Consider the following 13,952-nt stretch of genomic DNA (forward strand, 5'->3'; position numbering starts at 1 on the left):
GCCCCCGCGTTGCGCTACGAAAGCCGACTCGGCCGACTTCGATCCCCGACCCATTGCTAACATCAGTTGGCGAGTGAGATCCAAAAACTGGCTCTGGGCTCCCCCGCCCACCAATCACTTCACCAACCTGGCCTGGCCCGTGTGGTGAAGGCTCGTCAAACAAGAGGGGGGTCACAGCGGGCCTTCGTCCGGCAGTGGATTAAAACGGACGGACTGCACGTCTACATTCACAATAGTTACCACTGCTGCTGATATTGCTATTTTGGTGCGCAATATGCCACCGCAAGTTTTCTTCTTTAGTTAATTAAAATGTTTTTGAAAGAGGCAAACGCAGGGTAATTATATTATTACAGGCGTGGGTAATCCCTATTAACCACTTTTTCTGGCTCCATTTTTAGTGTGGAAATTGACAAATCTATTTACAGATTGTCAAGACATGCCACTGCAGAGTACTGATGTGTGGAGTGGTGGTTAAAAGCTCTCCGAAGTGTTTTCTTCCGGTTGTACTGCGCATTGGTCGGTATAATGGCTGACGTTTAGCTCGACAGCCTCGGGGCTTTTTTCTTCGAGTTCCTGAAGAAATGTCCCTGTAGAAGCTCCCTGCACAACGAGTGAAACGTCAGACATCGAACCGAAACAACGCGCGGTGCAAACTGAAAGCACATCTGCAGAGCTGTGCAGCGCAACTGCAAAAACCAACGCAGTAGTGGTTAATGCACGTGCTTTTGAAACCTCTAATCGAGCGAACGCTGTGATGTGTTTTCTGTTTCACAGGTGCACATTTCTCAAGAAGATCTAACGAGCAGGGGCTATCTGAACCTGGCCCTGAAATTCATTCCGGCCAACTCTGTGGGTAAGTAGGATTTTTTTGCCCTTCACGCCTGCAAGATGCGATATTCGTACGATGAATTTGAAGACAACGCTCGTAACAGAAGAGGGTGGCTCGTGCCTGTGAAACAGCACCTCCCGGAGGCAAAGACTCGATGGGTCACACACACAGATTTGTGAAACTCTTGCCGCCCCACTCCGCTGGGCTGCAAGATGATCAGGTGGCAGTACAGCAAGTAGGGCTCGTGAAAACCACCTGTGTTTGAGGATCCTTTGTGCAAGATATTCTGGGATGTGCGGGGTATTTTTTTTACATTACTCTCTAGTTTCTTCAAACTTGCAACGAAAAAACCATCCAAATGCCAGGACCCTCGTGATAAGAGTCTTGAGACTCAGCAAGGCCTTCTTGGCTAATGAAGTTAAGGAACTTATTTTTGTCATCCCAATGCAGTGCAGTGCTAATGAAGCAAAACAATTCTAGTCGGTGAGCATTTCTGGATGTACATGAAACTATTTAAAAATGTATGCACAGTTGAAACTGCAATAGAGGAAGAAACTTGTGAGCAAGCTTCTTAAATTTCCCCGCCTCTGTCCACTCAGTAGTATAAATGGGTAAAGCACAGTCAGTGGAATGGCAAGGTCATGTGTGTTGGGGTAAACGGTGGGTACTCCCACTTCTTGAAAGATGTCCGACCTAGTGTGGAAGAGTAGGCTAAATACCCTCTTAAACATGCTCTCAGGAGCATCCTCTGTTGGAGACGGCCGTCCACCAGCAGGGTGAGAAAGTAATGACAGGGCTTCGCCTTTACCCATGACACAGTTTGTATTTATATAGTGTCTTCATGTGACTGCGTCTCTACGGACGCTGTAAAAACAGGGTGTAAAACAACGAATTTGACAAACGGGGGGGGATGCTGGTTGTGTGGTAAGAGGTGCTGTTTTAGGATCTTCGATTTAGGATCTTCGATTTGAAAAGCCAGTCGGTGAGGGGTCAGGCATGTCACGAGTGCAGCTGGCGTTGAAATAAAATAAAATAAAAATAAATGTTCCTCTTTATAAACATGGCACTGCATTTTGTGTGTTTAGTTTGTTGTCGTTCCCCCACACCTCTAATTTAATTAGCATGTTTGGCTACTTAGGGTGCGAAAGAAGTTCAACATGGGACCTTTTTTTGCCAGTATCAAAGTATGAAAACGTAAGAATAGGTTTTACCCTTGCCAAACAGAAACCTTTTGCAAGGAATCAAGTCTGCATTAACCACACGTACTTGTGGTGAACATGTAAACAAACATGCTCTGATAATTAATAATATTTGCATTGACTTTGAAACGGATTGGCCTACACCAGAGACAGCCTTTTAGGGCCTTGTCTCACCAATGCCAGGCCAGAGAACGCCAAAAGGCGAACAGCACAAACACAATGCACGATCAGAGCATTTATTAGTTCAACATCCACACATACACACACACACATACACACACAACAACCGCCATTCGCCACTAAGTGGCGGTGACGTCACCACGACACTTGTGCCAAGCCATGTGCACCTTGAGACCATGTGAAGTGTCGAACGCCCGCTGGCAGGAGGTCACGGGGCAGACCCAGGTGCTACGGGTCGACTGACTGAGATAACCGAGACACACATACACACACACATACATACACACATACATACACACATACACACACATACATACACACACATACATCATCGGGCAGATCTGAGTGTAAATATGCGCGTCTGTTTATTCCCCCCCCCTCACCCCCGAAGGGCAATTCACGCCGGCGAGCGGGGAGATTCATATTTGGGTCAAGGAGGCCAAGAACCTGCTGCCCCTGAAGCCGCACGGGGTGGACGCATTTGTCAAGTGGTACGTCGTGGTCAGACGGCATTAACCCCCCACCCAGCCATGCGGGGGGGGGGGGGGGGGTCAGACATGAAGGACCCGGGTTGCTGAAAGAGTTGGGGTTTGCTGTTGTCGATCGCAGGGACTCGCTCCCCCCCTCCCCCCTCCTTTCGTACGAGCGGGGGGGTTGATCGGCGACGTCAGGCGGTTGGGCGAGCGAGCCGAACGCTTAACTACTCCGGCCGCCTAGCGAGGTGCCCTGAATTTTCCATCGGCATGGGTACAAAGTTGCGTCAACCGGTGCGATGTTCCGACATGGTTAAGCACGGAGCAATGTAAATTAACACCACACGACAGGTCCTTGTGTGGGTTCAGCGGTTAAGTGCGTGTTCGATACCCACGTAGTAATGCCACTGCCCACTTCGATCATTCGCTGGCAGCTTATTCGATATTAATCGGGCCACTCTTGAAGCCACTTGCTGCGTAGGTTTCTCTTGTGCTGTACAGCTTTCCGCAATGTGTTTTTGGGTTGCTACCGCATGTTGTTCGGCACGTTGTCCGACGTTTCGCTCCATGTGCGTGCTGTCAGCAGCCGGCAGATGCTTTTTTTATCGAGGCAGAATGTGTAGCTGCTAAGTTCAATTCTTGAAGAAACTCTCAGCACGTGGAGCGTGCCGAACAACACGTGGCAAAACACATCAGAGAGCTACAGCACAAACATGAAAACTTACGTAATTGTGCCTTCAGGAGTAGCCCAATTAATATCTGAAATGTGAAATAATAGAACTGGGCAGTGTCCCGTATCCCGTACTGTGTAGTCTCCAACAAGCAGTTAATTGCTAGCCCCACGGAAGAACCGTGAGGGTATCAATTTACCCCGAAGACAATGTTCTCTATTGAATAGCATCTCAAACATTGCACAGCAGATGCGGCAACCGACGAACACCGATGTAAAATCAGGAATAGCCCGCAGTGTGAATGCGGTTACCAAATTCAAATCGCGTTCCACGTAGTCCAGTTTTTCTGCTGATCGCAGGAAAACACATCTGCACCTCCGATTAGCACGGTTAGCTACGTACGATTCGAAGGAAGTTCTACGTACATACAAACATCACAATGGGCCTTCCGAGTAAAATATAGCGAGCTGCAACACACACGGCCAGCAGAGGACCTTCCCTCTTGCTGCAGCGCTGTTGATTGATCTGAATGCAACTGGACATCTTTCACCTTCAAGGTGCTCCACGGGGTTATTGTTACGTGACACTAAATAAACGCGCGCAAATTCCAGTTGACGTAAATCCTATAAAGAAGTAAAAAAAGCGTCTCCTGCTTCGCAAATATCCAATGTTTTACGTAGATAAAAGCCAAACGTATGTTACGCACGAGCTGAATTTTAAATGACACGCGGAAAATTTGATGTGCTTGAATACACGGGCAAGATTTTTCGCCGTGCCAATGTTGTTATTGACTTTTGAATCATTCTAGCCAGGTGGCGGGGCACTTTTTCCTCAACCCTAACGAGCTTAGTCAGGTCATCTCCTTGCAAAACAGTTTGGCAACAGTCAACGTGTTTTAAACCCTGAAGCTGAGCGAGGGCCACAAAGCAGCGATCTGGCTTCTCGGCGATGTGCGATGGCACTTGGCTGCAATCCAACTCCCTTTTTCCAGGTGACGGGCATCGCGTCCTGCAATCTGCCGAGTTCGCACGACGGCCCCTTCAATTGCGTGCAATTCTTTCGGCATTTTGTTTAGCGTAATGCCAGGCAGGGACGGGACCTCCCCCACCCCGAATAAAAGAGCACGAGCAGGGTCCGTGCGCGATCAATATTCGCACGTTCCATTATGCTGCGGGAAAGCCACGTCCTTCGGGCGGCGATGAAATATTCACGCGTCCCATCCGGAGCGCTCGCGCCTCTGTTATTCCAACCTCAATAATTGTCCCCACTTCTAACGCATGCGTTGCGGGGACGCCTTCAATCACCGAACGCTCATGCGTGTGCTTTGCTTGTTCCCTGCCTAAAGCTAACCTGGGGAGCACCTCCAGGTAAATCTCTCAATAATTCAACCAATTGTTTGGGTGATATTGCATTGCCTGCGGTGCACAAAGAAAAATAACAATAAACTCTCAAGGCATTCATCGATAACGCTGCATTCAACAGAAAAGTATATGATGGACATATCAGATAATGGACATTTTTGTGCACAGTATATATAGTATATATCGTACGTTATATGCTATATGACATACTCTACGAAGTCACACTCATTATACAAAGTGCTCGCCACAAATGAACCACAATACCTTGGTGATCCCGTCAAGGAGCATACATCAGCACGCAAACTCCGGTCATCTTTGCAGCGGCGGCTTTTGGCCAACCATCGAACAAAGATGGGTCACCACATCGTGCGCTTTCAGATGCGCTTCTGTGGCCGTCTGGAACACTCTTCCTTCGATGTAAAGCTTTCGTGACTGCAGGGATTCATCTTCTTGGTTCTTTCGGTAAAGTCACGTAGAAGGGAAGTAATAAAATAATAAAAATAAAACATAATAAAACAATTCTCACGACGTTTCGGCCACAACGCAAGCAAGGACAACAAACTAAACACAAAAGGCAGTTTCGATTTAAAGCTTTCGTGACTGCAGAGATTCATCTTCTTGGTTCTTTCGGTAAATTCACGTAGAAGGGAAATAATAAAATAATAAAAATAAAGCAATAAAATATGTTATATTATTTTACTTTATTTTATTATTTTCCTTCTACGTGACTCATTCTTCAAGCTAGGAGCTTATATAAGCTCCTAGCTTGGCATTGTCTCATTCTTCACCTGAGGACGGCTGCTTGCGTTGTGGCCGAAACGTCGTGAGAATTGTTTTATTATGTTTCATTTTTATTATTTTATTACTTCCCTTCTACGTGACTTTACCGAAAGAACCAAGAAGACTCTTCCTTCTGATATTAGGAAGCCACTTTGCTTTTAAATCAGGATTGAAAACTAATTTCTTAAGAACTGCCTTTTGTCTTCTTGGTTCTTTCGGTAAAGTCACGTAGAAGGAAAATAATAAAATAAAGTAAAATAATATAACATATTTTATTGCTTTATTTTTATTATTTTATTATTTCCCTTCTACATGAATTTACCGAAAGAACCAAGAAGATGAATCTCTGCAGTCACGAAAGCTTTAAATCGAAACTGCCTTTTGTGTTTAGTTTGTTGTCCTTCCCCCGCACCTCCGATTAGTACAATTGGCTACGTACGGTGCGAAAGAAGTTCAAACATACACACGTATAATGGCCACTTGCCCAAAAATGTCACTCATATTATTTTCTGTTTACGGCAGTCTTAATGACTGATGTGTCGAGTTTTTTTCCTCTCCACAATTCAGGTCACTTCCCATAGAACGTGTGTAGCCCCTCGTATGCGTCCTGGCTTTTAACGAGCGGCAAATCAACTCCGGATGCTGCCACTGTGGAGAAATGGTTTAGCACACTGGACTTGCAATCCAGAGGACGCCGGCTCTATTCCATCTCCCCTGTTGCGGTAGTTGAAACAACGACCACGTTTCTTAAATCCCCCTCCCCCCTCTGCCGCTATCTACCCAGAGTAGTATAAAATGGATACACCACAGTTAATTGGGAGGTCGCATGTGTCTGGGTTAGGTTTAGGAAGAATAGGTCAATATTATTGGGCGGGCTCTCTAAAGCTCCCTATAGTGGAGGCTCTTTCAACAGCAGTGGCATGAGCAAGCAATTGTGGGGATGCACCTTAACCTGTTTATATATTATTTAAAAAAAACGATTTAAAGAGTGAGTTTATTTTATTTGGTAAATGTATGTGTCCTGAGCATCGCAAAAACAACCAAAGATCATCAATATTGCCGATAAAGAGTACAGGGCCCTAAAGAAATATCGTGCAACCGACAAACGAAAGGGTAGCCATTCATGCTGACCAACACGACCGCTCTGCTTCTTGCGTCCACAGCTACATCCTGCCAGACCTGAGCCGCAAGAGCCGCCAGAAGACGCGCACCGTAAAGAAGTCCATGAACCCCGTGTTCAACCACACGATGGTATACGACGGCTTCCAGGACGAGGACATGCGCGAGGCGTGCGTGGAGCTCACCGTGTGGGACCAGGAGACGTTCTCCAACCAGTTCCTGGGCGGCCTGAGGCTCGGCCTCGGCGGGGGTAAGACTCGCGCTCGCCGATACCAATACCAACAGGCGCCAATCGCCACTAATTGACGGTGACGTCGCCATGGTGGCGCCTGTGTCAGGCCACGTGCACTTTGAAGCCGCGTGAAGTGTCGAAGGCTCGCTGACAGGTTACGGCGCAGACGCAGGTGCTATGGGTTTACTGACTTATATGACTGGTTGATCCACTGGCTGTGCCGACTTTCTGTATTTTAGCTGCCCGGCGCTCCGCTCGTTGTTGTGAGCGTCGCTCCTCTGCCCTCCATTGTTGTTGGAAGGCGACTGTCTCCTTGATGACCAGTAACGTGCTTCGCAAAACCGCGCGCGCACACATGCGCAGGGACTCGCGCGCTGGCACATGGGTGGTTGGGGTTGCTACCTTGAAGCTGTTTTCCCAGGATTGGTATAATTTTGGGGTAGCTGTCACAAGCAATTTTGTAAATTTTCCCAGGATGTTAGGTCCTGGTTTTCGTCAGTTGTATAATAATACACCCCAATGATGGTATTGTGTCATATTACCTTTCCAATAATGTTGTTTTTTTTGTACAGAACAGGCAATTCCACGAAGACATTTGTAGGGAACATTTTCTTTCCTGGGGGCTGAATAGGACTTTAAAATAGCTATTGGCAGGCCACATTCTAGCATGCACCTCACATTTACTTCCATTGCATGAAGAGGCCCTTGCAGTAACAGAAGTGGCTTGACAGTGACCTGTTGCCACGTCAAATATTCTTCTCCAGTAGCCAATTAGTGTAGGAGAAATGCTTGCAGTGATCAGCCCATCACTGGAAGATGCAGTGATGGGCCAAATCGGACTTGGCAATACCTTTGGCAGGTATCCATTACGACATGCACTTTGGTCACGTAAGCTATTCCAAGAGACTCTTGCCGTGACAGAATAGAAGGGACTAAGTGCACTGAAACTACACACACAGCATTACCAGGTCAAATACTCCCCTCTATTACCAAATTAGTGCCGCTAAGATGCTCGGTGTTAGATAATTGTTTGCGGGCCGTTGTCATGGGTTCCCCTATCTGTACGTTCAGCGGACGGCTCTGTCTTGATGGGGATAATTGAGCACAGGCAGAACACAGAAATAGGCTGACCGCTTCCGACATGTAAATTGGACTCGCAAGTACCAGTGCTTCTTGTCTGTTTACCCAATTATATTCCAAGTGTCCTATTGGTGTCATCTTTCAGAGACAAAGGGGGGATGGATGTTAAGCTCTGACCTCTGAGACCATTTCCATCATAAATGTTTAATGAATTAAAAAAGATCAACCCACACAGGGTTGTTTTTTTGTTGTTGTTGCTGTATCAATTCAATGTCTGGTGTCTCGATATCAGTAGTGCTCTATTGCCATGTCTTGAAATAACTTGGGACGTGATTTACAATGCCATGTTCGTTTAATTGTGTTGTCGTTTATCCTCGACACTTGTAAAGACACGAACAGTTAGTTATGGTGGACTTGCCATCACATTCTGGTGGAGATAACATTTTGTCTGTCACAACAGAGTAGGCTTTACAAGATTTCAAAATGTTTTGATGAAGGATTATTTTAGTATTTTACTCCCATTGTAATTCCAATTGTGATATCGGCATCACGTGAATTGCAGAATATATTCAGAAATCTCGCAAAGCGTTGCAACCCTGTATGTTAAAGCAGTGGTTCTCAATTTCTCTTGGCTACTGTAGCCCTTATTGAATTTAGTTTTAACTGAGTACCCCCATCGCTGACCCAACGTGGTGCCGAGAAACACATGTATGCACAATGAACATCAATATCTGAACCCATTGTCCATTTTGTGACGTACCTGAACTAGCTCGTCACTTAAAGTGAATAAAAAAAAAGACGGAGGCTTTACATGATGTCATTTGTTTGCGCTCACCGGTTACTCTTGGACACCCGCATTGTTTACGATCAATAAGTTTAGAATGGTATTGCGTCGTTCTTGGTTACTACGTGGATTTAAATTGTATCGTAGTTATTTTATATTGGCAGATTCGTACATGATTATTCACCAATGACTCGGGTATTGTAGAATTTTACACATTTATAAATAACCTCCACGTACTCGTTGGGTTATTGCCACATGCCCCCAGGGGTTCGCGTACCCCCGGTTGAGAACCACCGTGTTAGATAATGGCCTGCAGAAGCAGATTTCACAGAACTACTAATGAGTCCTTCAATAAACCTTTTTAACATTCATATTCTTGGTTCTTTCGGTAAAGTCACGTAGAAGGGAAACAATAAAATAATACAACGATAAAAACAATAAAATTCTCACGACGTTTCGACTGCAACACAAGCAATCATCATCAGGTGTGAAAAAGACGGCAAGAAAATTTTAAAAAAGTGGCGTTTTTTTCTTAACGTCAGCACCACGGACAGCGATTTGGCAGTTGGTCAGATGGACGAGTCCATCTATGTTCGGAAAAGAGTAGGGGGGAGATGAAGACAATGGAATGCGGTCTGAAAGTCACTGTAAGCGTGAACACAATTAATTAAGACCCGAAATGGTTTATCAAATCCTTCCAATGATTGTTAAGCCAGAATCCATCTTCTCGGTTGAAATTGTCTCTGTGTTTGTATATGTGGATAGCCTCATGAACGAATCTCTCATGGGGCACTCCAATTTCCCATACACACTACGATAAAGATGTTTGCCACATTGCAGTCAAATTGACATTCTTAAATCTCAAGAGCTAGGATTTAGTCAATCTAAGTAATTTTTGGAAAAGAGTTTTTCTTGTGGAGTCATCGGTGACCAGTCTGAGACCGCCAACTCACTACATTTCAGAACCTGCTTGAACAACGGGTGGCTGAAATCTGGTCTCAAACCAAGGACCTCGACAGAGCTTGCTCGGTGATCTGACCCCTGCCTTACTCGGCTTCCTCTCAAGACATTTCATTAAGATGTCGTTTTCTTTTCGCCGTGTGTAGGGATGAGCTACGGCAAGCCGGTCGACTGGATGGACTCACGAGAAGGAGAGGTGGCGGTGTGGCACAACATGATAACGCGTCCCGGCGAGTGGACAGAAGCCCTTCTCCCGCTGCGACCAGACATGGTCAAGTCTAAGGCTAAGAAATGAGTGGGAGGGGGGGGGGGTGTACCCTGTGCACTCATCTCCCTGTGGAGAGGGTCAAACTGGACTCAAGTTCTGGCACAGTGCACTGGAAACCTAACAATTACACCGGCTCGTAACGAGATTACGCAAAACAGCAATGGATCTGTGGGGGCGCGGTGCATTGCCACCGTTGTTTTTTTGTTCTGCCAGTAAATTGCATCGTTCTACAGTTTTTTAAATGTGCAGGACTGTTTTTTTTGTCCATTTAACCAATTATTTTAAGTTTGTTCAGATATCCTAGAAAATGTAAACTACGCCCCGACGTTAATGGGGGAAAAAAACAAAGAAATCATAAAGTAAAAAAATATTCCAGGCTTAAAGCGGCAATCTAAGTGAGCCTTTGTGTTAAAAATGAATGGGAATGAGCACAGCATGTGGGCACATTCGTGCAAGCAGTTGCACTCTGTGAAATGGTGCCATTAACTGGGTAATGTGCAGTAATTGGAATTTCCTTTTCTCCCCATCATCTTCATATCAAAGACTAACAGTGCCAATGTTCACTGAACTGGGTTTATAGTACCATGCCACTATTGTGTTAGCTAACCATGGTGCGTGCACATACACACACACACACGCTCGTAATAAGTGGGTTTGTTCATATGGAAACGTAAGGCTTGCTTTTAAAATGTTTAAATGCCCATAAATGCATTTCAAGGCTTTTTGCTTTATTTTATGTGTGTTGCAGGTGGTCAAGTGTGTTTGTTTACCCATGAGCTTGCTTGACAGGTAGGGCCTGCTGTATAGGTAGTGCACATCCTTTTCTTGATGTTTGACGCAGCAAAGGGATCAGTGCTAGGAGCAGAAATCGTTTTGCATTGTAAAAAAAAAAGTTGCTTCGAATATTGCTGGGTTCTGGTCATCGTCTATGATGCAACATCAAAATTTACACTGAGATCAGCCGCTCAAATTTTTTTTTGTTCAAGGAGTTTAATGTAGAGTAATTAAAAATGAGGTTTAATAGAGTCGGGGGAATGTTGGATAATTAATTTTAATTGTAGGCTTAATAATACATGTGTTTATAGGTCTGTTACACGAGTTTTAAGTGGTTTGCTCTTTGGGATAGGTTAAACACGGTGCTTTCTTCGCAGTGTCTGGAAAATATGGAAATGAATGACAGACATTAGCGACTGGACGTTGGTTGTTATGAAGCAGGTTTGGCTCAAAATGTGATGGTACGTGTATGTGCTGAGGGTCGGAGAAGATAGATGGTCAGAAATGGCTTGCGTCGCCAGGGGTGGATCAGGCGACGAGCTTAACATAAAGGTCTGTGGACTATGGCGATCGTATGCAGCAGCCAGTGCCACTTGAGTGGGTGCGAGAGATTACAGTTCTGCAGGGTTGGGGGTCATGCCGGTCCCTGCGAGGAGAGGGCAGAGGTGGGGGAGGGGAGGGGGGGGGTATGCGTGGAAGCGAAGGTCAATTGAATGGTCAATTGTATGTCGATGGTTGCTTGATGGGAAAAATCGCTGCAGGCTTTGAAAGATGAGGTCATTATCAAGGCTGAAACTGAGAATGGAAATAATACAAATAATGATTTACATTGAGAAAAACACGATCCAAATTATACATGTGAAGAAACAACTGGCAGAGGTTCAGGGGAATAAAACTTAACAGCGAGCAAGAAATACAGAATGCTAATGCTTTGGCCATTTCTCCTTTGACAAAACTAATGAGGAAATTGGAAAACTGTCTGCGATGAAATAGGATTCTGTTTTATAAACATTGCCCCCTTTATTTGTTGTTCACAACAGTGCCGTACGTTTATCGCGACAATATTCTATGCGCCTGCCGTTGAAATCCGTTCGGTTAAGCACCGCACTTTCTGTCTTTCTCATTTGCTTTTTTCTGAGATACTTTGTATGTATATGGTATTGGGGCATCATTTCAGTTTTAAGAAATAATGTATGCTCACAGATATCAAATGTAAATTGGTTGAAATGCAATGATGATTTGAAAAAAAAATCTAAATAAAGGACTGTGGTTGTGGTGTAATTCATTCCAATGGTTTTTTCTTAAAATACCACGTTTTTTTTCATTTTATACATATGAAATTGTGTTTTCTGTGTTTAAATCCAATAATGAAATGGTATGTTTGTAGAACTTATTTCGCACAATACGTGCTAATCGGAAGTGCGGATGCTCTTAAGAAGGGAAAATGTTACAAACATGAAAACCACAACAAAAATTAACAACATCCTGTCCATTATATCACTGTAAATGTGAATAATTTTCAAACAGAATGCTTCATGTAACAACAAACAATCGCAGCTTGGTAACAACAACTCAAGTAAACAAGGTTCAGCCCTTGAAATATAAATATATCTTTATTCGCACGGGAAAGCCTCAACAAAACCCAGCATTTTCCAAGAGTCCTGTTTTGCAACTTTAGTTTGTTTAAAATATATTGCGATAGTGCCTGTAAAAATAAAAAACCCAAACAAAACGCCACGAGTGACAAAGCTCTACACAAATAGGTCCTAAACTTCAAAAAAACACGTTCTGTGCTACATCTTGACACATTGCCCTGTCGGAGAACATCTCCACAAGCACCACATTTTAATGATCCTGCCTCCCCAGTTTCAAGTTTGTTTTGTTATACCAGGTGAGGAACTCACGACAGCCGGATGCATCTCATTCGCAAGATCGACCTGGGGCATTAGTCTACCAGTAGGAGGGCGATGATTGCTGCGTGTAATTGCAGTGTAATTTTCCAATTTGGCAAATTTGGACCCTGCTGCTGCCGGTACACAATGGCCTATCATTGCGAATAACATATGGGGATATTTAGCTTCCACACTGAAGCATACTGCGCATTGTATTGTTATGGTTAATACACCTGCAGTGCTATTCAGGGGTGGCCGCTGGATTCTCCCCGTGAACCTCTGCGACAAGCAGCAAACAGGCTATTGATTACAGGTGTGTACCACCACACAAGGCACGCCTGCCTGTGTGTGTGTATATGCGTGGGGAGCGGAAGCGTAGCAGTTAGTGCGCTGCATTATAAACCCGGTGACCCATGTTCGATTACCGCTCACGGCCAACACCAGTGACGATTATCTGAACAGGTCCTGGGCCTCCCCTAGGTTGACTCCGCCTGAAATGAGTACCTGGTGCAGTGTGTAAGCATCTCCACTGGGGAGACATTTGGTCGGGAGTGGTGCTGGCCACCCACCCCCTCGTGCATTGTGCCGGCCTTCATAGGTGCTCGTTAACAGTACTTGCCCCAACAGTCTGTTAAGGCTAAACGGGGAATCTTTTGTCTTTGTCAGTACGCAATTCAATAGTGGCCGGTGTGTAAATGTATTGGTGGGGCACGGAACCCCATGGGGGTGTGGGATGTAGCGTAAGGAAGAATGGAGAGGGAAGGAGGTGAATGCTGTTTATAATCTTGATAATGTAGATGTTCAAATATATTTTTTTTATGTGATATGAGCTGGGTCCACCAGCCCCCTTAATGGCAGGCCGCTACTGACGACTGGTCCCAACTCGAGCGAGCGAAGCCCCCATTTCCTCGAATGTTCTCTACCTTAGCAGCTGTCTCTCCTATCAGATGCTGCTGCTGATGTTCATCTCGGAGAGGACTGTGTCCCTGTAGGTCTTCGCAAGGCTCTTCATGTAGCTCAGGTGCTCTCCAAGCTGAAACCCATGAATGGGCTCCTCCTGTACACAATGTGCACCCGGGCATGTGTTTGGGGGGAGGTGGGGGGGGGTGAAAAAGGGTATATAAAATGCATTCCTGTAATATTTTTTTATGAAGGTCTACATAAAAGAAATGAAAGATGTATGACAGCAACGTTCGAATTTTTATAGAAGATTACCGCACGCGGGCGTGGCACGATGCCAACAAATGTATCGTAAAGGTCATCTGTCGTCGCATCATCTTCACTACACTCCTGTAATTTTTTAACAAAATGCCACCCTTCACAAATATATGCCGTGGATGTACTATCTGC

At 45.1% G+C, this 13,952-nt stretch overlaps 2 protein-coding genes across 7 annotated transcripts in view; one reads left to right on the top strand and one right to left on the bottom strand.

Moving 5' to 3' along the window:
• LOC133351769 (synaptotagmin-like protein 2) overlaps nucleotides 1-10,351 on the top strand; it is an 81,444-nt gene extending 71,093 nt beyond the window's left edge. For all 6 annotated transcript variants that reach the window (XM_061567286.1, XM_061567305.1, XM_061567295.1 and 3 more), the window contains 4 exons: nucleotides 775-853; nucleotides 2,600-2,699; nucleotides 6,657-6,862; nucleotides 9,815-10,351. In XM_061567286.1, coding sequence (XP_061423270.1) covers nucleotides 775-853; nucleotides 2,600-2,699; nucleotides 6,657-6,862; nucleotides 9,815-9,963 — 534 coding nt within the window. In that variant the 3' untranslated portion in view covers nucleotides 9,964-10,351. The remainder of the gene's footprint in view (nucleotides 1-774; nucleotides 854-2,599; nucleotides 2,700-6,656; nucleotides 6,863-9,814) is intronic.
• A 1,945-nt stretch (nucleotides 10,352-12,296) lies between these two features.
• Nucleotides 12,297-13,952, bottom strand: part of TBC1D32 (TBC1 domain family member 32) — a 54,792-nt gene continuing 53,136 nt past the window's right edge. The window contains exon 34 of the mRNA XM_061567328.1: nucleotides 12,297-13,659. Within this exon, the coding sequence (XP_061423312.1) occupies nucleotides 13,546-13,659 (114 nt within the window). The 3' untranslated portion in view covers nucleotides 12,297-13,545. The remainder of the gene's footprint in view (nucleotides 13,660-13,952) is intronic.

Source organism: Lethenteron reissneri, chromosome 5 (genome assembly GCF_015708825.2).
Source record: "Lethenteron reissneri isolate LAM-NWPU_2019-01 chromosome 5, ASM1570882v1, whole genome shotgun sequence".
Taxonomy (NCBI): domain Eukaryota; kingdom Metazoa; phylum Chordata; class Hyperoartia; order Petromyzontiformes; family Petromyzontidae; genus Lethenteron; species Lethenteron reissneri.